The sequence below is a fragment of the Dicentrarchus labrax genome, unplaced genomic scaffold, assembly GCF_905237075.1.
Source record: "Dicentrarchus labrax unplaced genomic scaffold, dlabrax2021, whole genome shotgun sequence".
NCBI classification, from domain to species: Eukaryota; Metazoa; Chordata; class Actinopteri; family Moronidae; genus Dicentrarchus; species Dicentrarchus labrax.
This window is the reverse complement of record NW_026136703.1, coordinates 20,600,630-20,625,213: the sequence shown is the minus strand read 5'-3', so window position 1 is coordinate 20,625,213 and position 24,584 is coordinate 20,600,630. Positions and strand designations below refer to the sequence as shown.

Below are 24,584 nucleotides of genomic sequence, written 5' to 3'. Positions count from 1 at the left end.
GTGTCTGTGCACTGCAGGCTTCTTGTTTTCACGTCACACTTGTATAAGTTGTGTACTGGATCACGATTGGTTTTCAGACTAGTTCAAATCATTTTGTATGCACAAGTCTCACACTCAGATTTAAGGTGAGCTCAGGGAGTCGTGTTTCCAATATTCACTCTCTTTTCGCTCTATTTTTGGTCTCTACCAACTCCTGAGAGAAATATCTGGCTCTTTAGCTGCCAAATGCTTGCCTATGATCACCAGCTAGTCTCCAAATGTGTCTGTCTGCTGTTTGGTGCTGAACAGGTAGTGTATGGTGGGATTTTAGAGCCAAAAATAACACAACAAGAGCGGTGAGAGTGAACCAAAACAGCAGTTGCGGGGCAGAACATCCTCTCGAAAAGCTCAGGGAAGCATCTCTCTTTAATGAAGGTGGTGCGTTTAACCATACATACATTAACCAAACCAAGCAGTTAGTTTTCATCCTTTAAAGGTCTAGTGTGTTACATTTAGGTTACATTGTTTAACATCACTTCAGATAAAACACAAATCTCAAAACCTTTGTGTCGAAGTTTGTTTTTGAGTGTGGAACAGTGAGTCCCGTTGACCTTTGTGGCCGTTGGGGAAAAAATAAAAAACACCCACTGCGACCAGTATAGTACCAGTGTTTTCCACCTTCTGCCCTCGGGGGGCAGTTAATGAGCCCATTACAGCTTAGCTTACCGCAATGAGGTGACGAAGACACTGCACTAGAGAATGTATTTGGCCAAGCTACATAATGGTGAGATTTATACTTCATTCATAGTGTTTTCAAACGGTATTTTGTGGTTTTATAACAGAAAAGAAGACTCACTTAGTGGTTTGGTAAATGTATATCTGGTCCCAGGAGTGCAGCACACAGCCGCCTACCTGAACCTTCGTAGAGGACCTTCCAGGATCACACACAGTGGATAGGACAGTCCTGGACAGGGCGAGATGAGCTACATTAATACATTATTATAAAAATATCTTTTATAGCAGCTTTAATCATTTTACACCTAAATAATTGTTTCAGGCTCCGTGTGAAAGTGAGAGGCAACAACTGTACAGTCACTGAGTGTATTTTTCTTCACTGCAGACTTTATTGCTTTTGTCCTGTATTTGCAATCCACAAAATCAGATATGTACAAACTGATGGCACCATTCTGAAAAGCTGTGATTGAGACCGTCTTGCATAGTGAAGGACTCATCGAAGAGAGGTTCTTAACAAATTTTACTCCACTGTTAGCTAATCAGGCAACCTTTGAGGACATTCAGAAATGCTAATGTAATCACTCTCATAAACAAGTCCCATTAAACACTTTATTTTTCTGTTTTCATTTTATATTTGGAAAGTAATAGTGTCATAAAACATTTGTCTTTTTTCACCTTAGTGAGTAAATTAATCGGAAGCCATCACCAATCTCTGCTAGACAAAACCTCCAGCACAAACACATTTCTGAGTATCTTAAGCTGACTGATTAGTGATCAATAGAATATGCTTCAGAGAACCTGCACTTCTTCCACAGAAAATACGCATCAATCCATAAACAATAAGTCATTACCAAGGCAAGAAATATCCAGAAAGAATGAAACAAGGAGAGGTTGAATTGCACTTGTTTGGCATACTTAATGTGTCTTCTGAAGTGTTTTAAAGTTCCAGTAGCTTATTTATGTTTCATTATACACACACAAGAATATTCCTGACTTACAGTAATGCCAAGAGCCAAGAGATGCTCAAACCACCGCATCAAATGTGATGCTTCATCCAACAAAGGTCTTTAAATAAAGACGTGTTTCATATCAAAACTTAAATATCTGTGAACGTTTTGGTGGATTGTCTTATAAAGGATATGTCATTAAAAAAAAGAAAAGAAAAGAAAAATGCACACTTTCTTCGTTTAATGTAAAAGAGTGTGGTTTCAGTTTGTGAGGGTAACAAAGCAAAAAGGAAAGAAAAAGTCATGAAGTATTTCAAACAGAAACAAATTAGAAGAAGCTGCCGGTCATTTTCTCCCACAGGAAAATATGACGGAGTAGCTGGTGTATACAAGACATGAGCAGACATTGTAAAAATGCTGCGCTTTATTTTATTAAAAAGGCACAATCTCAGGATGTTTTTGAACAAATATCCATAGTTTTCCGGACTCTATTCCCCCTTAGTCTTAAAAACAGAAATCCATACAGCAATTCAGTTCTCAGGGCAGTGGCTGGAAATGGCACCACAAGCCGTCTCCCCAGATGTAGTACATTATAGGTTCTTTTTTCTTCATTGGAGTGTTTTTTTTCAGTCACATGGTCATTCATAAATTGAGTGTCACATGGAGGAGGGGGAGAGGAGGCCCCCCGCCAATGTGTGTCTTGACTTCCTGGCTGTTATATTTGGATCAAGCGAAGGCACAGATGTGTTTGGTAAAGAGGCAATTAAGAGTCAATCATGATTTCAAAGAAAACCCTGACCGCTCCCAAACTGTGGAAACCTCAGAGAGGTGTGGCAGCAAGACGTCCCTGCTGCACGTTCACATCACATGTTCCCTATGAAGTTCTTGTTGGGCTGCTGGGCGTACCACTGCTGCCGCTGTTTGCGAGCCTCCACCTCCGACAGCAGCGCCTGCCGGTATGCCTCGTAGGATTTGACGATGTGTTCCAGCTCCTTCATGAAGAGCAGCTTCAGCATGCCCTGATACGTGTCTAAGTCTGCCAGCTGGAACAACTCCCACTTCAAGATGTGGTCATACCTGATGAAGAAGGGAAGATATTTATAGTACTTTAAAAAAGGTGCTTTGCAAAGTGTTGGAGGACAATGGCGCTGCGGAGCACTGTTTTGATGACTGGGTCTCTGTATTATCTGTACTTCTGTAATTCTACTAACAATCATTTCTGGATTGGAAAAAATCCAATAAAGATATATCAGGCAATAGTAATATCTTTAAATATAAACAATCTTGCTACAGATCTCTTAAATTGGTTCTTTTTCCATGGTGACACATGATAAGCATGACCTCTTACTGTTGAAATATAAACTTATCAGTGCTCTCTGGTGGAAAAACTGCATGTAATGGTGACACTGTTTCTAAATGACCTCAAACCTAGTTTGATTAACTTTGAAACGCTGTACTGCAATTTCTGGTTAAGTCATCAGATGTCATACCGTATACAACAATTACATATATTTGTAATAAGCTAATATGCTGTCTTGCTGTACTACCAGTAAAACCTATAATGGGCATTTCTTCCAAAATTTAGCTGTTTAGAGACCAAACGATAAAATTACTGGGAGACTATTCAATGCTAGGAAAGGACTTACAGTTGCTGCTATAATATATATAATAATAATAATATTAGTGCTCACTTGAGTGGGGCACGGGCGTACACCTGCAACCAGTCTGGGATCTCAGCTGTGTGGTACGGGTTAGCTGGCACCAGCACGGGTTGGTTCCTCTCTGCAGGACGTGGCTGATAGGTCACAGGAGGAGGTAATGGTGGAGGCTGATCATAGCGAGGCACACTGGAACACACAGAGGTAATATTTATACCTTATTTCATCTGTGTCAAACCAGTTTGGACAACTCAAAAGACTGACAATTAAAAAAAAATGCTTAAAGTAAGTGGAAGTGAAAAAATGCAGCTTTACAAAATACTAAATCTTGATGACGTACCTTGGAGCACAGGGGTGGCGATACTGTGCCCTCTTGTTGATGTGATCCACATAGTAGACCCCAAACTCAGCAGACTCCACCTTTTCCCAGCCCGGAGGGAGCCCTTCCCTCTCCAGAGGGTGGCTCCAGTGTGTAGTGTTAGTGTTGTGGTCAATGTAGTACTTCCTGCCACGGATGGTCCAGTCAACGGTCCAACCGCCAGGAAGGGGGAGGTCCTCTCCCGTTAGACTGGAGAGGTTCCCAAGGGACTTGGCCTGTATTCGACCTATGCCTGAGGAAAACAAACATTTCTTTTTAGAAACCTAGAGGGAGAGGGAGAGATGTCTGACCAAACATACAGTAGAGCAGCTGCCAGCAAACAGCGCCTCTGGGAAAGAAAAAATATTTGGGGAAATTTCTCGGAAACAACATGTGTGGGAAAATGTCATTTAAAGGAGAGGAACATCCAGCATTTAAAAAAGGTCATTCTGATGTGACAGCTGAGGACAGAATGGGATAAGGGAGGAATGAAATGAACTTATGACTTATGCAGGGTGCTTAATCCCTTTGACTCTGTGACTACTGTGACAGAGCATCTTACTCTGACCGACATCATTTGATGAATGGTAGGAAATGGGAGTGTCGTTACGTTTGGACAGGAAGGCAGAGATCTCTTCATGGCCAGACATACACACAGGAGCTTTCACCGGAAGAGAACAAACCACTGAACTCCCAAACACTAAGAGCAGACAGCAGAGCGGATTCATTCAACAGGTCCTGTACTTTTATTGGCAAATAATGTCAGTGAGGAATGTAGAGCCAACAGCTGCATGGATGAGTTAGACTGAACGAGAACTGTCATGAATCAAAAGCAATGAGCCTGGAGGGACTCAGAAAGGGTCGAAACCACCGGAGAACGTGCAGAGAATTAAGTATCTCAGCAAAATGGCGGCTACAATCTGATAAATTCTGCACGAGAGTGACAGCAACAGAGCTGGAGCTCTTTGCCAGCTGCTGAGTGAAGGGACGGAATGTGCGAGCGCTCCGCAGAAATGCACTCCTCCTCCTCCTCCTCCCACCTCATCATCATCATCATCTCTGCCCTTTTCCTCAGAAAAATGGCAGAGAGCCATACTCACTGCAGACCTAAAGCTCAATGCATCACAAGAATTTCTGGATAATTATCAAGGGTAGACTACAATGGTGATGCAGTAGTTGTACTGAAGAAATGAGATGGGTAACTGAATTGAGTGATCAACAAAATATGAAACACAAACAGAAGATTTTGACAACACAAATGACAAATTATTCATAATTTATATTGTTTTATGTTTCCCAGCATCTAAAAGTTGCAGGGATTTCTGCTCCAAGATGTTATCCCACAAGATAGGAAACTTTTGCAATGAGCACATTTTAAAACAATGCTTCCAGTAATAGAAAGTAAACTGATAATCAGGAGACAGTGCAAATGAGCTGCTAATCATGTGTTCAAATGCTTGTGAAAAAAACAAATGGTTAAACTACAGTGTTGGCACTGCATATAATACAGTTTTAATCTATATTTTTACATCGATTATTAGCCAATGTTAATAATAATAAAAAAAATGTTTTTTACACTACAAAAATAATACTGTCAACTGATTGTAGGTAGATGACTCCTCCAAAACATGTCTGCAATGTAACTACACAGAGTGCATTACCTTTGTACACAGATGATTCATAGAAGCGAGCATTCTGAGGTTGAGACATTTGACTGCGGGCGGTCTGCAAATTGCTAGTTTGCCGGCAGAAAGATTCAGCAAACAGAGAGGTGAAAAATGCAGAGCCCCTAATGCTTGTTAAACTTCACTCCAAACAAGGCTCCATGATATGTGATAGGCGGGCCTGACAAAATACTAAACCATATACACGACGTTGACAAGGCAGCCACAAAATAAAAGGCTTTCTATCGTTTGGAGTAGGCCGAAAAATTCCTGCGATCCCCTAAACATTTAATCTCATGGAAATTACACACATCATAACAATGTTTACAATGTGGAGCAGTAAAACTGAAATAAAATGACTCTTTTGAGCTGTTCAGAGACAACAAACGGCTTGCATTCCTTTCAGAGTGGCCTATGTAACCCATCCATAATACTTTTGCCATTTCAAAGCAGCAATCATGCATTAGCACAGCCACTTCACTTCAACTGCAACATTTTCTTGGACTCCAAAGTTGGCCATGCTGGTCTGATTTCCACTCAATCTCGAGCTCCACTTCCACCTCAGAATTTGCAGACAAAAAACCATAAAAAGGCAGATTTTAGCCCCTTAAGAGACTATTACTGCCTGCAATGTACTTTCCAAAACAATGTGTTCACTTCAAGAATGCAATTCCTGATTCACTTTGTCACATTTTCCAATATCTTGTCACAGAGCCCTGTTTACTTTCCTATAAGGGAGAAATATCTAAAATCATGTTTACCTGAAGGGGGTCTGCTTGGAGCTGGGGGTGTGTGCTGTCGTGGAAGTCTTTGGAAGTTGTGCTCATTGTGCTCATAGTATCTATAGTCCTCAGGAAAGCGGTCTGGGACCCTCCTGGGCTGGCGTTGCTGATGCTGTTGGTGCTGCTGGTTGTCATAGTAAGGTTCAGAGGGGTAATAATACCGGGTGGTGTCTCCATTTTCAGACATGGGGCTCACGTCTGTGAGGAAGGACTGTGAGGAGCCTCCGTACTCGTGGGGCAGGTCTCCCAGACTGCGAGGCAGGTATGGAGGTGCTGACATGCGGTGGCTCTCTCGGCGGGCCACCTCATGAGGAGGCCTCTGCACAGGGGTACGGAGAAAACTCTTGTTGCGGGACACCACAGGCTCCCGGCTGGGTGCCACAGGGTAGGAGGGCCCCATGTCTGGTAGAGGGACCTCTGTGCGTCTGGGAATAGTGGGACCATGACGGATGAATGAGGGCATAAGATCTGCAACCAGGTAAACAAGTCAAGTGAATACGAGTCAACACAATGCAAACTGCCCTTAAACTTGCGTGTTATTCCCATTGGAGAGTTTAAAACTTTACTATCTGATGTTTTCAGTGATTCTTGCACAGGACCTTTGACGATTGTTTGATTGTTTATGGCTGTTGTTCTCAGGTCTCTCTTGGAAAAGAGATGTTAATCTCATTGAGACTGCCTGATTAAAAAAAGATGAAATAACATAACAGTAGTAAAAGTAGGCGGTGGAGTAATGTACACCGAGTACACTCACTCAAGTACTACACTTACATAAAGTACTAGAGTATTTCCTTACTCTGCTACATTCGGCAGACCGAAATTAAACCTACAAAATCAAATGACCACGTTATAAAAGATGATTTATAGTTATAGTGTCGCTTTAACTACCCAACAGTATACACAGTCGTTTATTTTAGCCCCATTTTTAACAACTATAATATCAAAAAGGTTCCACTTAACACTTTTGCTTTACTGTATCAATAATATAACACATTATTACACCAACAGGGGCCTTTCTGTCTGCACAATGAGTGCATTCACTTTATACTTTAGTTCATTTAGCTGATAATAGCTTCCTGCTTTTAGGTGCAGTGAATGCAGTGCAATGTAGTATGTTACAGCAGAGTATTGCTGTTTAAAGTACATGTTTTTAAAACGTCTTCCACACCAAAATAACCGGTAAACCACTAACAACATAACACATATTAAATATATATACTCGGTAAGTTAAGATCAGATGACAACACTCATTCAGTTTGTACCGGATGAAGCTAACTAGCAGCAAATCTGAGTTTCCAGTAAACAACTCCACTGAGCACAGCGTCAGAAACAGTTACATAATAATAACAGATAATAAAGTCAAACACACCTTTAATCGGACAGCTTTATATACTAATAAACACGAGTGGCTATCTTTTGAGCTTTCCTTTTAGCTTCGCAGCTGACGTTAACGTAGCAAGACGCATTTTAGCTCGCTAGCACTTGAACTACCAGTCAGCAGCTTGTTTAAAGTCGCACAAAAAAACTTTTAACTGCTGGTTTTAAGTGTTTGAGCTACATTAACGTGGCACCAAGTCCCCCCCCACACACTTTTATTTTTTTTTTGTAGCTTTCTTTAGCTTCCTAGTTAATTCTCTGGCAGGCTAACTGACGCTAACTCTGGAGCTAGCTGGCTAACGACTTGTTGCTTTCTTACTTCTCAGCAGCGGCGACGTTTCCTTCTTCACATATTTCCCGTGGACCTCGGCTGGTTTGGACGCTTCGCTTTTACTTTTCTTTCGTGAGAGCATAACTTCAAGGCTCGGAACACATCAACAACACGGCGCTGTAATGTCATGGCCACGACCCCTCGACTCCGCAACCGGCCCGTTCAGTTTGCGGAGCGCGGAAAGTGAACATTTTAAGCAAAAAAAAATGTTGTTATTTTGTTTTTTAAAGCCAGCTAACTTGGGAGTGTTTCCTCCAGTGGTACAGTCCGGCTCTGAGCGGCGCTCCGCTCCCACCGCTGGTCCTCACTGGTTACTGTACGGTCCTGCCCATCCTGTAACTCAACCTCTGCGAGCGGATTCACGGATCGTGTTGACAGCTGAGCTCATTCAGTGATGTGACACACGGTTATCAAACACATGTGTTCAGGCTCTCAACCGGGGGAAACAGGAGCTGCAGACATTGCACTTATGTAGTTTAGGGTTCTTTAAATTTAATATACACTATTCACAAAAAGTTATTCGGCTTTCGGATGAAATTTCAGAATGTACATAAAATGCACTATAACCTTTCCAGGTGATCTTAATTTGACCTTCTACTTAAATGCCCTACTTTCATGATATAATATCACTGTAGCATCAACTTTTCCCATAAATTTCACCCGAAAGTGGAATATCCCTCACTTTTTGTGAGTAGTGTATACATATCACGTTTTAAAGGGCAAAAAGTATTCAAAGTTGCAATAATACACTGAAAAAAAATATTACAAGTAGTTAGTTACTTAAAAAAAAACCTCATTACTCTATTCAAAAGTAATCATTACTCCCTAACAACAGTAATTAGTTACACTACTAGTAACTGTAACTAATTAAACATTAGTAATGTTGCCCCTTCTCCCCAAAAATAGTAATTATAAGAGTTATAACAATTAAAATGTGAATATTTCCAACCGCTAAATATAAAGGTTTCTATCTTCCAAGATAGTTTCTTCCATGATTACAAAAAGATTTTAAAAATTGGAGGTAACAGCCATATTATTACTGACATTTATTAATAAGTAGTTACATTACTAGTTAGTGGGGAAAGTAATTTTACTAGTAAGAAATTACTGCCCAACAATTGATTACAAATAAAATACCTGCATTAAAAAGATAAAATAAGTAAAAGTACATAAATATTAGAAACATAATGCATTAAAAGTATAAAGCACAGTGTGTTGTCCCAGTCAGTTATGTATAAATACATTGTTTAATGCTGTAGATGGTAGAGGTGGAGCAGGGTTCAGAAGCAATATTGTGAGAAATAATTAGTAACTGTAGTTGTTAAATAAGTGTTGTGGAGTATAAAGTAACATAAAATATGAATGTACAAGTGCCTTAAAATCGCACTCAAGTACAAAACTTGAGTAAAATATACACCATTACCTTCTATAGACTGAGATCCTCTCCAAACAGCAGCACTGACAAATTAAACCATCAAGAAATCAAACCGAACACAATCTGTGCATTTTATTTATGCCTGTAACACAAAACATCACCCTGTTTTCATCTTTAGTGCTTATGCTTCAAGGTCAGGCAGCAAGGTCCTTCATTTGACTCAAAAACATTCATATATGGCACAAGCTTTACATACAAAACTTTACATATTGCAACCGTTTATAGGATTTTAATCTAATGTATTTAAAAAAGCAAGTATTGCCACTTGACATTCATTTAGAGTGAATGTAACTTCAGGTAGTGTTACATGAAAGCAAATACCTCGAAAAGGTCATCAGATTATTTGACTTCTCCGTTTACATGATATCACGACTGACAGGCTTGTGTACATAAGGACAGAGAAGGAACCGATAGACTGATTAACACAATTAATCTCTTCAACAACACAGACAAAAGAACACTTGTATAAAAAAAAAAGTGCACTTAAGTATTGCTTCTCTTTTCTTAAAAATAGAAATATAGTGTCATAGTAAAATATTTATTAAGTTAGTAGTAACTGCATTGAAAAATATAGTTTTCTCTACAGTCAACTGTCACATTTGGTTCTTCATAGGTTTAACACAACATAAGCTAACAAATAAAAATACTGCATATTTAAACACAGTACAATTTAGGCTTGAGATAAAACATGCAACAGAGGGAAAAAAAAGCATTTTTCTTGTGCATTTTGGCTTCATCTGTTGCACAAAGGTTCAAAATAAAACATATTCAGTAAATAAACAGTGCAGTTCATGGTGGACACTTAGGCAAGCGCTACCTCTAGGTGACACATTATGAGCATTAATAGTGGTAAGGCAGCGAGGGAAGGGGCGAGGGGTTTAGGTCACGCACTATCTTGTTAAGGCTGGAGATCTTCTCTTCCAGTAGGTAGTTCTTCTTTTCTGCGATTTTCTGCCGCTGCTCAGTTATCTCTAGAGCTTTCAGCAGCTGGGCGTTCTCCACATACAGGTCGCTGATCAACACGTCGGCTTTTCCATTCTTGTGCAGCTAGAAAAGTCAGAGGAAGCACATAATAAAGGCTTTTGAATTATTCTGACACATGCTGTATGTTGGCCGATATTTAATGAAGAAACTGAGGACAAAATATGTCTGCAGTAATTTAGAAACCGTGTCACCATTACATTGTTTATTACTTGTAAGACGTCCTACTCTGTATGTGCAATTGTTTAATAACCATATTTAAGGTATGCTTATCAAACTGATAATTAATAAGTTCCATTTGGAGAGTAAACCTCAGTTATCCTGTTGCAGCTCACTTGCTCTCAATGATACGTCTACTCTATATTTTGTCGCCACTGAGAAGGTTATCTTCTTCCTGGTGGGAAGAGAAAGCTGCAAAATATGTACATGCTTGAGCCTCCTCCAGGGTTCCCACTCTTTTTAAGAAACTATTTTCCAGCAGTTTTTCCTGACAATACAGGACTGCTCTTTTATTCTCCCTTTTTAAATGATGCAAGATTCATGATGAAGTGTCTCAGCTTCATTACAGGGAGGTAGTTTATGGGACAGTGCTAAAAAACAATTAAAATTTTATATATATATATGTATGTAGTTTTTTGACGCAACATTAAATATACTGCTAATGAATATGAGCTTTTCGAACTGACCTGGTCTTTCAGCTGAGCAACCTTCTCTTTGAGCAGCAGTTTGACGTTACGCAGCGACAGTTCAATTTCCCTCATACGCTCCTCCATATTCTTCATCTTCCTCTCCCTTTCATCCTGGTGAGAAGACAGTGAGCGATATCAACAAATTGCTGCAAATGCCATAAAATGCTGATAAAAATTTAAATCTTCTTCCCCCTTTGAGCTTCTATAAACTCAAACACACCTCAATGAGAAAAATCAAAACAACTTACAGACCACATTTGAATGATTTAGAAGCTTTATTTTATCTTGGTTTCCACCTTAAATGATTTCTGGTACATTTCTAAAGGAGAGGACAATCACTAAGAAAATAAATAAAATATATATAGGTATAAAATTATGCCACGTATTTCAGATACCTCTACAAAAAATAATTTAATGCATAAATAAAATAAACCCTAGCATGATTCTATTAAAATAAATAACAAAACAAATAAAATACATTTGAGTCTATACATGGTGCAAAAAAGAACAAAAGACTCACTGAATGACTCAAAAACCAAACACAGATATGACATTAATGGAAATAATGACACATTACACACTACTGGGGACAAACAATGATTTGGTTCACATGGGTTTTCTAATAATAAATACCAGATAAACATTCAAAGTTAACAGTTCTGTGAATAAACAGTCCTTTAAAGAAGAAAACATAACCCAGAAAGATGTGATTCACTTTGGTTGTGCGGCAGCAGCAACAGAAACAGCCGCACACAGTCCCAGAACACGAATACGACATAAACGGGTTGCTTGACGAAAACATTCAACTATGTGTAGTGTCGAATAAGAAATACAGACGTAAACAACAAAAGACAAACAGTGAGAACTTAGTACCTTCATTAAAAAAATCTCTATAAACCCTGACTGGACATAGACAGTAACATCACCTGACAATTACAGGTTGAATTTGCTTGATTGTTAGAAAAGACTCAGAAGGTTGTTAGGCACTAACCTCGCCTCAACTTAACACTCCTCGATGATCATAAGGCAAGCTATCACACAAGATTTAGCCCATGAGGATGTATGTACCCTGTCCCAGACAATGATAAATGGTACAAGTGCATAAGAGAACATTCCCAGAAAATACACCCTGCGTTAAAAAGATTCCCTGTATTTCAACTATAAAATGCTTTTAATGCACAGAGCACAAACAAAACTTAAAGTCTGTCAAGAAACGTTGTAGTGTGCTTGTAAACGCTAAATTTGATAAGGAATGTCCGACAAATTTTTAATTTTCACTGGTAGTGCCATTATTAAATCAAAATCCCATTGGGAAAAACCTCAGGAGCCTTTTCTGTGTTTTCCTGCCACCTAGCAGCAGAGAAATACAATTACACATTCATGCCTTTTGAATCAGGCACCACGTTTGTTCACAATCTCCTATAAGGATGCAGAAGAAGATGGCATCGTGTGCCAGTCAGAGTTTGGCTCCAAACATAGCAGAGGAAGAGCAGGACTGAGGAGAGCAGTCTTGGAGGGAAAAGAAAGGGGCTAAAAGTGAAGAGCAGGGAAAGACGCCCGGTGTTACAGTCCACCGATCCGCCGGTAGCTGTCTGCGTGAGCCGCCCGCTGCTCCGGCATCGCCCCCTGGAGAGAAAAGGCAGGTACACTTCACCACGGCTCTACCCTCTCCTCTAATCCTAAAGACCTAAACAGTCCTGGTCAGTCAGTAGGCCTTTACACAGCTGTTTATGGCTGTTACATAAGGAAACTTGTGTTTAATATTACATAAATAAATAATATATGAATAAACACAGACAAAATATACAACATAACTATAAAATTGTTAATAAAATTACATAATGAGCAGAGTTTTTTTATTGCAACATGTTTTTCACAGTAACTGTGATTAAAAGTGGCATTATGAAACAGAACAAAGAGCTACTTATGTGATTAACTGTTGTTTTGGTCTGAATGAGTTAACAGTAAATCACATAATGAGCTGATGTTTGAAAAATGTGTTGGATTATTCAACAATTTCATGGTTATATTACATATTTTTCTGTATTATTAATTTATTTCATACTATCTCATTCATGTATTTAATATTGACTGCTTTGGGTCTCCATAGTTACAAATCTCATTTCAGTCATGACCCACAGTTGTGGATTTTTTCAAAACCACCACCAACATCGACACTATTCGGTTCATCATAAGATCCCACTTTATATAACAGTTGTGTATACTTTATATTTATATTGTTAAAATATTAGCAACTAAAACTAAGAATGAAAACTGAAAGTCAAGATAACCTGGCCTCTGTTGCTTCAGTTTTTACCAATTTTATAATCTGTCTCTTGGGAGAAAAAAGCTTTCTAAGCTGACTTTCATAAAGCTGAATAGGAGAAAAATATCTTACAAGAGATAAGTGTTATACTTTATAAAGATCCACAAACTCAATCAGACATAAAATGTGTAAACTGACTGTAACTATTTGTTATGTTATGTTATATAATTACGTTTGTCAAAAGTTTTTTTTTGTTGATCAATGTGTCTGAATAATTTCATGAGCTCATATATATGAAGAGATATGAAAATAAAACTACATAAACCGTAACAACATAACCCTATTGTATACATCGTTATTATATTAAAAACGGGATCCTCTTTTCCTTCCACTACATTCAAGGTGACCTGGTGATAACTAGCAGTGTCATGCTGCAGATAAAAATGACAACAAAAAGTCAGATGCTTTTAAAACAGCGGGATGATGCCATTTACAGATAAACCTGGACAAGCTACATCTATCTGCATGGGGAGAGACGGAAGTTTGTGCAGTATGACTCAGACAAAAGGTGACAAATGGAAAAAAAACAGCCACTGGGACCACACCCAGATGATCACGCTACAGCAACTACTTCAGTCCCGAGATGGAAAACTAAATAATGAAGGTGAGTTCAGAAACACTATGAATAGACACACAGGCACCACAGACTAAATACCAAACCCAGAAAGTAAATACGACATAAGGAGATGAGGAAAGATGGGTGCTGATATGGATCTGTGACAAGCACCAAAACAAGGAGCACTGCAAACCCAGCATACAAACAAAAAGGTAATGTAAAGTGAAAATAAATGGAGGATCATCAAATGCAACTCAGCTCAGGTGTTTGAGAAATTACACACCTTTTAAAACTATGTATTGTTGTTATTAATATTCTCTTTGGTGCTCAACACTTTTCTTTGAATTTCCAGCCAACAAAGCAAATTAAAAAAAACGTAAAATTATTTCTTTAGCACCTGAACTGAGTGATTTATTTGAGTGGATACTGGATACACCTTCTACAACAAAGTGACAGTGAAAGAAATAAAATGGGTGTATTTACATCTAACTCCCATTATATCCCCAAAACATTTCCAAAGCGAGATGTAGGTCATAGTTCCCTTCTTAAAGCCAATAAAGATGAATTTATGATAACTGCAACAACAGATGGCTATAATGTGACAAAGGAAAATGATCATAGTGAGAGAAAAATGCCAGGAGATGAATGTAAAACCAAACCGTGCAATGATGCAATGTCACTAAATCTTCAAGTACTAAAGTGCTTCAGGATTCAGGAAAAATATAGCTTGAAAAAGGGGTCGTACTGTACCTGCATGTTGTCCGGGTCTTCACCTCGAAGCTGTCCTCTGGGTATCCTGTGAGGTGATGGGGGGAGAAGTCCAACCAACTGAGCCTGAAATGTCTGGACAAAAGTATAAAAATATGTAAGAGAAGTCAGCGAAACAGTCTCAGAAGAGAGATATATACAGTATGAGGTCATTTTATTTAACAATAATCCAATCATGTGCTCTAAAAAGAAGCCTGGCATACTCTCATATAGTAAGGAAATTTAAATGACACAAAGGCAAATCAATTAGTGTTATAACAGTAAAACAAAAAGAGGCACCACGACCTACCTCTAGCAGCTGTGTAGACAGTCGAGCCATTTGGGCTCTGAGCGCCTCATTTTCTTGTTGAAGGCTCTCCAGTTCTGTGTGTCCTTGTCCTGCTTCGTGGCCCTGAAACACACAAAGCACATGAAATAAGAATTAACACAGGCACCACATAATCAGCATGTTTAGAAAAAACAAACAAAAAGAAAGGTTATGTGGTTCGATTTATGCAGTTTATACCTTGGTGAGCTCCTTTTGTGCCTCGAGCTCGTGCTTCAGAGAGGCGTTCTCCTGTTCCAAGGCCTTCACCAGGGAGGACTGACTTGGTTGTTTGTGCTGCTTCAAGGACAGGATGGTAGCATCGAGCTGATGGACCTGCAGACATAAAATAAAGAGCTTAGAGATTAGTACCACAGAGAGAAAATGTAACACTAATTACTTAGTTTAGTGTAGTCCTCAGCTCACCTTCTCTCTGGACTGCACAAGGTCTGCTTTGATGTTGCGCATTTCTGCCTGAAGCCTCTCGTTTTCCTGCCTCAATAGCTGCTGATCCTGCTCCATCAGCCGAGACATCTCATCTCTGTACCGCTTCTTGCTCTGACTCTGGAGACCACTCGAGTGCAAGGCCATCTCTAAAACACGGTTCTGTGATGAACAAAGGCAAGAGGTCAAATCATCTTCAAACATCCCTTTCAAAATAAGCAGAAGAATCTTTATACTTTTTCATGTTTTTGGTGCACTCAAGGGTGTTTTTTTGTCTGCCAAGTCAAAAACGTAACAAAATCGTACTTTATCTGTGACATTTTGCAGCTGTTTTTGTAGCACTGCAACGTCATGTTGAAGCAAATCCCTCTCCTGCTGCAAAACACAGAAGTCTGACGTAAGACGAGCACTTTGATGGTTCACAGCCTGAAGAGTTTCATCTACCGTCTTCACCTAGAGTGGGGAAAGAGATGCATTTGGTCTTGAGTGACAGTGTTTTTGGGGTTCAAATCTTATTATTTTAATGAGCAGTAATTTAGCTGAATGTCAGGAAACAAAAATAGGACTAAATGTAAAGTTTGATGATCTATCATTAGACATGGAGATGATTCTGTAGGTTACAGCAGACTCTTACCCTCTCCTCAGCTTTGTCGAGCTGGTTGCGGAGGCCCCGAGTCTCCTTATCCACACTCTTCCGCTCCTCTAGCAGGTGGCTGAGCTGATTCTCCAGAGAGTCGACTTTGACTGCCTGAGAACCAGAAGACAACCACAGTTGTAATTAAACAATCCTTTTTATACACCTTCACTGCTAACTCTAAATCACACCAAGATATCTCAGCAGATCACAGTTGCTTTCAGGCCAGAACTTTCTTTTGCACTTTTGTGAAAGAGAAATACTTTTCATTCGGATTGAAGGAGTCATTTGATTGCAAGAGTAGGTGGTGTGATGCTTTATCATTTTGTGTCTGTGTAATGCTTTGATGGGGTTAATGTGAGATCAATTAAAGCGTCCATGGCCTGTTCTCACCTTCTCTCTGAGGCCAGAGAGCTGCTGTGACAGCTGGGTATTCCTCTTCTCCAGCTGTGCAGTGTCCTCCAGAGCTTTGGTCAGCTCTGCCTCCAGAGCAGACACACAAGCTGCCAGCTAACACAAAACAGCCACCGATTAACTACTCGCTCGGCCTCCACGACACCATGACGACAATCAGTCTGCCATAAAACACCTTGTTTACCTTGTGTTTCTCTTCAGCGGGGAACGCCTCCCTCCTCTCGGTTTCCTTTATCAGCTCTGCCAGCTGCTGCCGTAGATTCTCCATATCAGTGACATTTTGGACATCTTTCTCTGACAGCATCCCATTTTCATCTTCCAGTTGCTGGATCTGCAAACGCAGCTCTGAAATCTGCAGAGGAGGAGAAAATCTCATTAACTGCTTCTGACAGAGGGAATAATTAATTGTGTTGTTTCTGAAGATGTTTTAGCCATGCTAATGGCAATATCTTAAAAACTATGGATGGATTATGGATCGCCATGAAATGTTATACATTCATGGTTCCCAGAGGACAAATCCTAAAGACTTTGGTGGGTCTGTGACTTTTCCTCCAATGCCATCATTAGGTTGACAGTTTTATTTTTCAACTACTGGATGCATGTCTTGATATTTGGTGCACATATTCATGTTCTCAGGATGAATCTTAATAACTTGAATGATCCTGTGGCTTTTCATCATCAGGTCAAAATTGACATTCTCATGAGCCTCATTTGTACTTTGTGTTTACTGCTATTAAGCAAGTGTTAGCGTGCTAAACGAAGATGGTGAACATACTGATGCTACAGCCTCACAGAGCCATTGGCATGACTATAGACACGTATTTTAATAAGTTACTCTCTTACCTGTTTCTTGAAATTCTCTGCTGCTTTCTGAGCTGCAAACTTCCCTTTTTTTAAGTGCTCCAATGTTTGTCTAAAATCAAATATTAGAAGAAAATGTCAGTTTACACGACAAAACAAGAACAAAAAGAAGAAATTATTTACATATTAAATGTCTTATTTCTTACATCAACTCTTTCTGGGCCTCTTTCAAGTCTTCTTCCTTCATCGCAGCAAGCTTTTGCCGGAGGACGAAGTTTTCTTCAGCAAGACGACTGGCCTCAGATCTATTGACAGACAAAATTTCCTTAGAAAAAGTTCAACAAGCTAAAATAAAACCGTACATGTTAAAATACACATTTATAATCCAGTGGGATGATGTAAAAAACACACAACAGACAGTCACTTGCTACATACGGTTAGAAGCATATTATTCTACAATTTACACACATCGAAGTATTTTTTTGCTTTTCCACTGGTGATCTATAGGGATCAAAGAAACACACATTCAAGATCTGTTGCATGGCACAAAGGATTGAGGAACCTAATCACAGGTAGGACTAACAGCACTATGTTGTGCTTAGGAACAAAAGGAGGAGCGCTCCTAAAACTCAAAAGCTCCACAGAGATGGGACAACGGGAAGCCACAGGACACATGGAGGGACGGGTTCCTAGTTTCTCTCCACGTTACCTATGAGCCTGTGTTGTTTCATTTAATGTCTGCGACTTATCCTGTAGCTCTGTGATGGCTCGGCGAAGGCTGTTGTTCTCCTTCTCAAACTCCTCGCAGCGGTCCTCCAGATGACTCCCTGTCTGAACTTTAACCTCCAGCTGACTGGTCAGATCCAAGAGAATCTCCTCTGTGGGGCTCTCCAATTGTCCAGCATCCGAGTGCATAGAAATAATCTCACCCTGCCTCTCCAATTCACTGAACAACTCACTGAGCTTATTGTTATCTTCTCTCATCCTGTCAATCTCATCCACCAGGGAAATCTGCTGGTCTTGGAAATCATGGAAAATATTCATCCTGCTTTCAACGCTCCAAACTTTCTTTTCAAGTTCTCTGTTCTGGTCCTTCAGTTTGGCATTTTCACACATGCAATCGTCATATCTAATCTGAAGATCTGTCATCTTTAAGGCCTTAACCTCCAGCTCTTTGATATGCTCCATTAAAAGTACCAGTTTGACTTTGAGGCTATAGTTTTCCTCCAATACCTGGTGGCCAGTTTTGACCTTTTCAGTGTTATGAGCTAGAAGATTCTCCAGTATTTCTGTCTTCTGTTGAAGCAGAGAAATCTTCTCATGTAGGAGGATGTTCTCCTCTGTGGCAGTGTTATACAAAGCCCGTAGCTTAAGGAGAGAATATTCCCTGTCCTCAGCATCTTCATCCGGAGTTTCCAGGCAATCATGTGCACATTCATCCTCCATTTTAGCGGTTAAATGTTCACAGTCTGAATCTGAATCAATTTCAGAGTTATTTGATAAACAAGAAACCTCAGCATCCACTAGAGACAGTTTATTGGGGTAACCTGTCTCCTCCAGCGTTGAGGGATCAACCACATTCTCATGACATGGCTCATCTACATCGGAAGAGCTTTCATTGTCCAAGGCTGGTACATCGTGAGGTTTGTTCTCCTCCTCACATGATTCAAGAGCTACTTTATTCCCACCATCTTCATCTGCATCTACACCTTCAAACGCCTCAGGGGTTGAGGCCACCTCACACCGCAACTCTGGGGAAACCACTTCCTTTTTGGATTCAGCATTTGAATCACTTTCATCTGGGACCGGGGAATCTGAGTTTTTGCCATCACAGGATGTCGATTTAAGGTCTTCGTGTCCAATTTCTGCAGGGCAACAACCCACTTCAGTGTCTCCTTCGACTTCCACAGGGTTTGAATCTCCATTTTGGTGATCTTCTGGAGCAGCAACAGTGGAATCTGTCTCTACTTCTGGCAAGTTATCTCCTTCATCATTACTACTGGCAGGGACCTTTTCATCATACTCATTATGAGTGTTTTTGATATTTTCAGAACCTCCATCAACTGCATCCATTATAGTCTCTACATCAACTTGTTCTGTCAGAAATGGTTCCTGATCTTCAAGAATAACATCAAGAGAAATATTTTCTGGGGCGGAACATGTGTCTGTGGTGTTTATTTCATTTGATTCTTCCTTTTCCTTTTCTGCGGAAGACAAAACCTGATTCAATTCCATCTCTAGCTGTTTGATTCTGATTTTAAGCAGATCTATTTCTGCTATAAGCTCTTCTCTGTCATTGTCTACATTATCTTGTACCTTTTTCTCAAGAATGGATACATGTTCCTGTAGCTCCCTCCTCTCAAACTCAAAGTCCATTACTGCCTGTTTAAGCAGCATCTCCAACTCCTCGATCTTCATCTTCAAATCATCACGCTCAGTTAACAGTTGTATCCTCTCAATAATCTGCCTCTCAGAAATGGAAAGCATCTCGTTGTTTTTTGCTTCAAGTTCTGACTGGAGGCTCAGAAGTTCTGCCCTTTCCTGTTTAAAATCTTCCACTATTTGATTTAGCAGAAGTTCAGTCTCAAGCGCTTTCATCTCAGATTGAGCAAGAAGCTCATCCTTGGTTTCCAGGCTTTCCTGCAGCCGGTTATGGAGGTCATTCAGCTGTCTACTTAGCTCTATCTCTTTAGTCTGAGCCCTGCTAATAAACACATCAAGTTCATTTTGCAGTTGCCGGTTCTTCGTCGCCAGTTCTTCCATTTCCTCTTTATGAAGACTTTCTAGCTCATGTCGTTCCTTTTTCCACTGTTGATCCAGGCTCTCTCTTTCTAGCTCCATGGCCTCCTCCATTATTCTTCTTTGTTCCCCAGCGTTCTCAAGGGCCTCCTGTATCTGTGCCTCCCAGTGGAGCTTCTGCTCGACATGGCTCTCAGAAAGGGCCTTCAGCTCACTTTGGTAGTGCTGTTCAAGTTTCAAAACATCGGCCTGAAAACGCTTTGCAACAGATTCTTGATCACCTGAGAAACGATCTTCCACTTCTTTGATTCTCTGTGTGAAGCTGACCTCGATTTCCCTCCTGTACATGGTTATTAAATGACTGTTACAGCAACAGTTTTGAACTCGTAATAGTACAGCAAATATCAAAAAAATTTTTTTTTAGCATATTAGATTATTTTAAAGCAACAGTGTGAGGGATATGCCTATTTGCTTTCTCACAATAGTTTGATGAGAAGATTGATCTGGTAACTGTCCGTTCAATATAGGACTAAAGCCAGCAGCCTAAGTTAGCTTAGCATAAAGACAGGAAACAGCTAGCATGGCTCTGTCCAATGGTTGTGTGTTGTTTGACCACACTGCAAGACAACAAATAAGGACATTTCCCCAAATTTTGAAACACAATTTCGTAGCTACTTTGATAAAGAAGTTACGACATTAATACGATCTCTTAAAAAGTCAAATGCCTTACCTCTCCTGAATGATGTTATCTCGAAGTTTGTCCAACGTGCTGCTGAGAACGTCCATCTCTTCAGTGTGCTTCAGAGTCAGCTCCTTCATGGCCTCTCGGTGGCTCTCCTCTAGATGAGCCCTCTCCTCTGCCATCAATAATTCTAGCCTCTTCTCCTCTTCCTCCTTCTTAATCTCAAGCTTCTCCCTCTCTTCATTTAACCTATCCTGGAGCATCCCTTCGTAATCCTCCTCCAGTTGCAGTCTCTCCCTTTCCCACTCCTCCTTCAGCCTTTTCTCCCTCTGCTCAAACTGCTCTTGTAACTGCAACCTTTCCTGAAGTATTCTATCGAGCAGAGCCTCCTCGTGACGCTCCTGAAGCTGGGCTCGTTCAATCTCCCACTGCTCCCTGAGCTTGCTCTCCTTCTCTTCTTGTTCCCTGACAAGTCTCAACATCTCTTCCTCCAGCAGCACCTGCAGAGACTCATTATTCTGCTCATCTAGCTGAGCTCTCTCTTTCTGCCACTGCTCTGTCAGTCTCTGCACAATCTCATCACGCTCTTCCTCAAACCTCACCTTTGCCTCCTCTAGTCTGGCCTTCAGTTCATCCTCATGGTTTTGTTGCAACAGTTCCTTCTCCCTTTCGCAATCATCTATCAGTCTCTTCTCCAACTCAGCCTGTTCTTCCTGCAGTTTCTTTCTCTCCTCTTCCAGTCTGGCTTCACAAAGCTCTACATGCTCGTCGTCCAGTTTCTTAATCTCAGTGGCTTGTTGTTTCCTCAGCTCCTTCATATCGTTGACAAGGTTTTCATCCATTTCTGCCTGCTGGGCTTCAAGGGTCTTCAGCTGCTCCTCCAGGTCTGCAGTGTAGGTGTGGGCCTCTAGCAGCTGCTGTCTGAGAGTTCCCACTTCCTCCTCTTGCAGATTCTCAAGCTCTTCCCTCTCCTCGGCCTGCGTCTGCTCCAGACAGGTCCGCTCCAGCTCCGCCTGCTCTAGCTGGTTCTGGAGCTCCTGTGCGTGGATCTGAATGCTGGCCATCTCCTCCCTCAAAACCTGGACCTCCTGCTGGTACTGGAGGGCTAAAGCAGTTTTCTGGTCCTCATGGGTCGCCCTCTGCTTTTCTACAATCTTATCGAATTCATTGACCTGTGGTGATATAAAAAATGTAAATGAATAGTGTGACTTTTAATGAAAAGTTCAGAACTGTCAACAAGACCAGCTACAGACCAAGTACAAGTACATACCAGCACTCAGCATCTTGTCTCAATTCACAATGTAACACAATGAAAAAGGTATATATTAGACTAACTTTGCTTTCCAGCTGGTTTCGCAACTCCTCCATTTCCTGAAGGTGCTGCTCCTTCAGATGCTCCAACATCATCTCTGCCTCAAGGCTCATGCTGAACGGCTGGACCTCCTCTGAACCGATACCTGCAAAAAGTCAAGTTAGCTGGTGACAATTAACACAGGGTTTCTATGTACTGATTGTTGTCATGAACAGATGTACTTAGTGCTCTGTAATGAGTTCTCCGGGGACTGTATGTGTTTGTATGCATGTAAGCTGTAAATATACATTAGGTCTACCTGGATCAGATTCCATGCCAGGGCTTTTACTCTCCAGTTCTTCAGAGAGAGGTTTGTGGCAGGGCTGATGAACTCGTCCAAGACTGTGGAACTCCTGCAACTCTGAATGCAGCTCATCAATACGATCCTGCAGTTCCTACCAAATAAGAGCATTACAAGTTAAACACGTGTAATGAATAAAAATAATCAGTCCTCTCATCACATATAATACAGTATATTTACCCTGCACTGAGCTTCGTAGCTGCTGCGGAGCTGTTTAATACGTTCTTCTTGGAGGAAGAAATCTGCACTGCCAGGGTCCAAGCCTCCAAACTAAATGAAAATAAGATCATTCTCAAGTTAGTAGTTTGACACAGACAAAAAGAGCTAGGCAGAAGAGGAGAATGAACACAGAAAATCAAATCATAAACAAAAAAGCAAGAAGAAAAACAACCCACACGTGTGAGTATGTGTATGTTTCAATGACACCAACAATAGAGGAAGTCAGTATTGACATGCCAAAACCCCCTAATGGGTAGTCATAAAATGTCTCCATACCCTTTCTTTCATAATGTTGTCCACACTTGTCTGCAGTTTTGTAATTTGGTTTTGGGCCTCCACTAGTTTTTCGGTGCTGTCCAGCAACTCCATTTCAAGACGTCTGTTTTCCTAAAAAATAACGACATGATTTAATCTTTTTTTGGATAAGCAGATGATCTTTTAAGCATCAATAAACAATATAAAAACAGCAAAGAGACTACAAACATCACCACATTATATCACCATGAGTATTTCTGGTACCTTCACAGAGATGGAGAGGTGGTCTCTGAGAAAAGATTCATCCTCCCTGATCTTCTCCACCTCTGCTTCCAGTCCCTCCCGCTGCAGGTTGGCCTGCTGCTGGAGCTGGTCCATCTCCTTCATCAGATCGGATCGTACTGCTGCTAACTTCTCTTTGTGGTCCTGTTCAAGCTTCCTGTAGACATTCAGGCACATAGAATGTACAACAGAGTGTAATGCGTGCATACTGAAAAATACAATATTCAGAGACAAAGAAAACTAGAATACTGAGCGTGCTAAATGTTAGGATTAGGCTCGATTTAGCAGTAATGGATGAATTTGAGTTTAGCAGGTTATTGAATTAAATAAAATGTAGTGTATATATCAATACATGTAATGTGAAAGTATAACATTAATTATAATTAGCTTCAGTCTTTATGAATGGATGGAATATAGGGTGCCAGCTAAAACCCTTTAGTAGCTTAATCCTTAAAATCCACCTCAGGAATGAGGCCAAGACGTAGGGAAGGAGAAAGACACAGTCAAACATTAATCAAATTATTTTGTACATCTTAGAGGACAGAGGCCTCTTGCTGTGATACAACTATAGAACAAACTGAAAAAGAGAGAACTGGTGTAATCTGAGGGATGAATTACCTGAGATTGAGGTTATTTGTGTGCTCAATTGCAGAGTGATGCTCATCCACCTCAGTGGCAAGTTGAGTTTTTAGCTTTTCTGCCTTCTCCAGGTCAGATCGGATTTTCTCTTTCTCCCTGAGTTCTCTGTCTACTCGCTCTCTGACAAGAGAAAAACAGCAAAGATTTATTTATTGCAAGTGACAACAGAAACAAACCAACTATCCTGCAGGTTTTTATTTATCTTTATCTTTATTTCAGACTATTTATTTAAAAAATAGTTTATCAAATACAACACAAAGATCTGAATGAGCTGCATTACAGTGATGACTCATACTCACAGAAGATGTCTGATCTCAGCTTTGAAGCTCGCCAGTGCCGCTTGGTGAATCCCATTCTTAGTAACGAGTAGCTCATTTTCAAGTGCCATGGTGAGATCACTAAGACTCACTTTTCCATCTATGTTGAAATTCAAAGCCTGCAACAAATATAAATTAATATAAGTACACATATATTTAATAGTTTAGTAAATTCTTTGCTTATTTGCATAATGGAGTAAATGGAAACATTTTTTGAAGTTGAAGTTTTGTAAATTATTTTTTCCTCAACTGTATATCTGACTCCTTCCTGTCTCCAGCTGTCTGTTTCAAAATGTACAAAGGAATAAAATTCACAAATTTAAAATGCTGATAATAATGAAGACTACGGCACCTGCAGGATCTCAGTGCTGTTTTCTATTCCCTCTTCCATCCAGGCATCCAGGATATATTCAACGGGAGTGAAACCGGTACCATCATCAAGGGTGGAGAAAAGACGCATGCCAATGGTGCTGGTCAGGGCAGAAGGAGTGGCTATCCTACGGCCTCCCTCATCAAAGGGCTGTATGGAGGGGTAAAGTACTTTTACTGGAGAGTTGATCTCTAAAATTCCACTTACTGCATTATGTGGGACCAAATTCAACCTGTTTTTGCAATT

At 40.3% G+C, this 24,584-nt stretch overlaps 2 protein-coding genes across 7 annotated transcripts in view; both read right to left on the bottom strand.

The window, feature by feature from the left end:
• Positions 1 to 1,079: 1,079 nt before the first annotated feature.
• Positions 1,080 to 8,215, bottom strand: sav1 (salvador family WW domain containing protein 1). Of its 2 annotated transcripts, none has more exons than XM_051396048.1 (5): positions 7,820 to 8,215; positions 6,103 to 6,591; positions 3,660 to 3,930; positions 3,353 to 3,508; positions 1,080 to 2,738 (listed from the first exon to the last, which is right to left on the bottom strand). In XM_051396048.1, exons 1-5 carry the CDS (start codon positions 7,911 to 7,913, stop codon positions 2,525 to 2,527), a joined length of 1,224 nt encoding a protein of 407 aa, XP_051252008.1. In that variant the 5' UTR covers positions 7,914 to 8,215; the 3' UTR covers positions 1,080 to 2,524. The 2 variants fall into 2 exon arrangements, with proteins under 2 accessions (XP_051252008.1, XP_051252010.1); XM_051396050.1 differs by lacking the exon at positions 7,820 to 8,215 and adding an exon at positions 7,493 to 7,781.
• Positions 8,216 to 9,313: 1,098 nt separating this feature from the next.
• The window catches only part of nin (ninein (GSK3B interacting protein)), a 29,779-nt gene continuing 14,508 nt past the window's right edge, over positions 9,314 to 24,584 (bottom strand). For 2 of the 5 annotated variants that reach the window (XM_051396004.1, XM_051396005.1), the window contains exons 8-28: positions 24,321 to 24,488; positions 23,951 to 24,087; positions 23,631 to 23,771; positions 22,995 to 23,169; positions 22,752 to 22,862; positions 22,437 to 22,526; positions 22,215 to 22,350; positions 21,940 to 22,061; positions 20,653 to 21,776; positions 17,390 to 17,488; positions 17,226 to 17,295; positions 16,567 to 16,734; positions 16,362 to 16,478; positions 15,969 to 16,082; positions 15,641 to 15,787; positions 15,317 to 15,496; positions 15,092 to 15,226; positions 14,876 to 14,977; positions 14,569 to 14,661; positions 10,934 to 11,047; positions 9,314 to 10,313 (exon numbers count right to left, since the gene is read on the bottom strand). In XM_051396004.1, the coding sequence (XP_051251964.1) occupies positions 10,107 to 10,313; positions 10,934 to 11,047; positions 14,569 to 14,661; positions 14,876 to 14,977; positions 15,092 to 15,226; positions 15,317 to 15,496; positions 15,641 to 15,787; positions 15,969 to 16,082; positions 16,362 to 16,478; positions 16,567 to 16,734; positions 17,226 to 17,295; positions 17,390 to 17,488; positions 20,653 to 21,776; positions 21,940 to 22,061; positions 22,215 to 22,350; positions 22,437 to 22,526; positions 22,752 to 22,862; positions 22,995 to 23,169; positions 23,631 to 23,771; positions 23,951 to 24,087; positions 24,321 to 24,488 (3,750 nt within the window). In that variant the 3' untranslated portion in view covers positions 9,314 to 10,106. Of the gene's footprint in view, positions 10,314 to 10,933; positions 11,048 to 11,192; positions 12,563 to 14,568; positions 14,662 to 14,875; positions 14,978 to 15,091; positions 15,227 to 15,316; positions 15,497 to 15,640; positions 15,788 to 15,968; positions 16,083 to 16,361; positions 16,479 to 16,566; positions 16,735 to 17,225; positions 17,296 to 17,389; positions 17,489 to 17,892; positions 20,263 to 20,652; positions 21,777 to 21,939; positions 22,062 to 22,214; positions 22,351 to 22,436; positions 22,527 to 22,751; positions 22,863 to 22,994; positions 23,170 to 23,630; positions 23,772 to 23,950; positions 24,088 to 24,320; positions 24,489 to 24,584 lie in introns of those variants that run through there. The other 3 variants (XM_051396008.1, XM_051396006.1, XM_051396007.1) reach the window with 3 other exon arrangements.

Excerpts from the sequence above, each read along its gene's own strand:
- sav1 (XM_051396048.1), bottom strand. The coding sequence starts at position 7,913 with ATGCTCTCACGAAAGAAAAGTAAAAGCGAAGCGTCCAAACCAGCCGAG. Across the intron at positions 3,931-6,102 it reads TCCAAGCAGACCCCCTTCAG|GCATAGGTCGAATACAGGCC; the intron begins GTAAACATGATT and ends TGTTTTCCTCAG. Across the intron at positions 3,509-3,659 it reads CGCCACCCCTGTGCTCCAAG|TGTGCCTCGCTATGATCAGC; the intron begins GTACGTCATCAA and ends TGTGTGTTCCAG.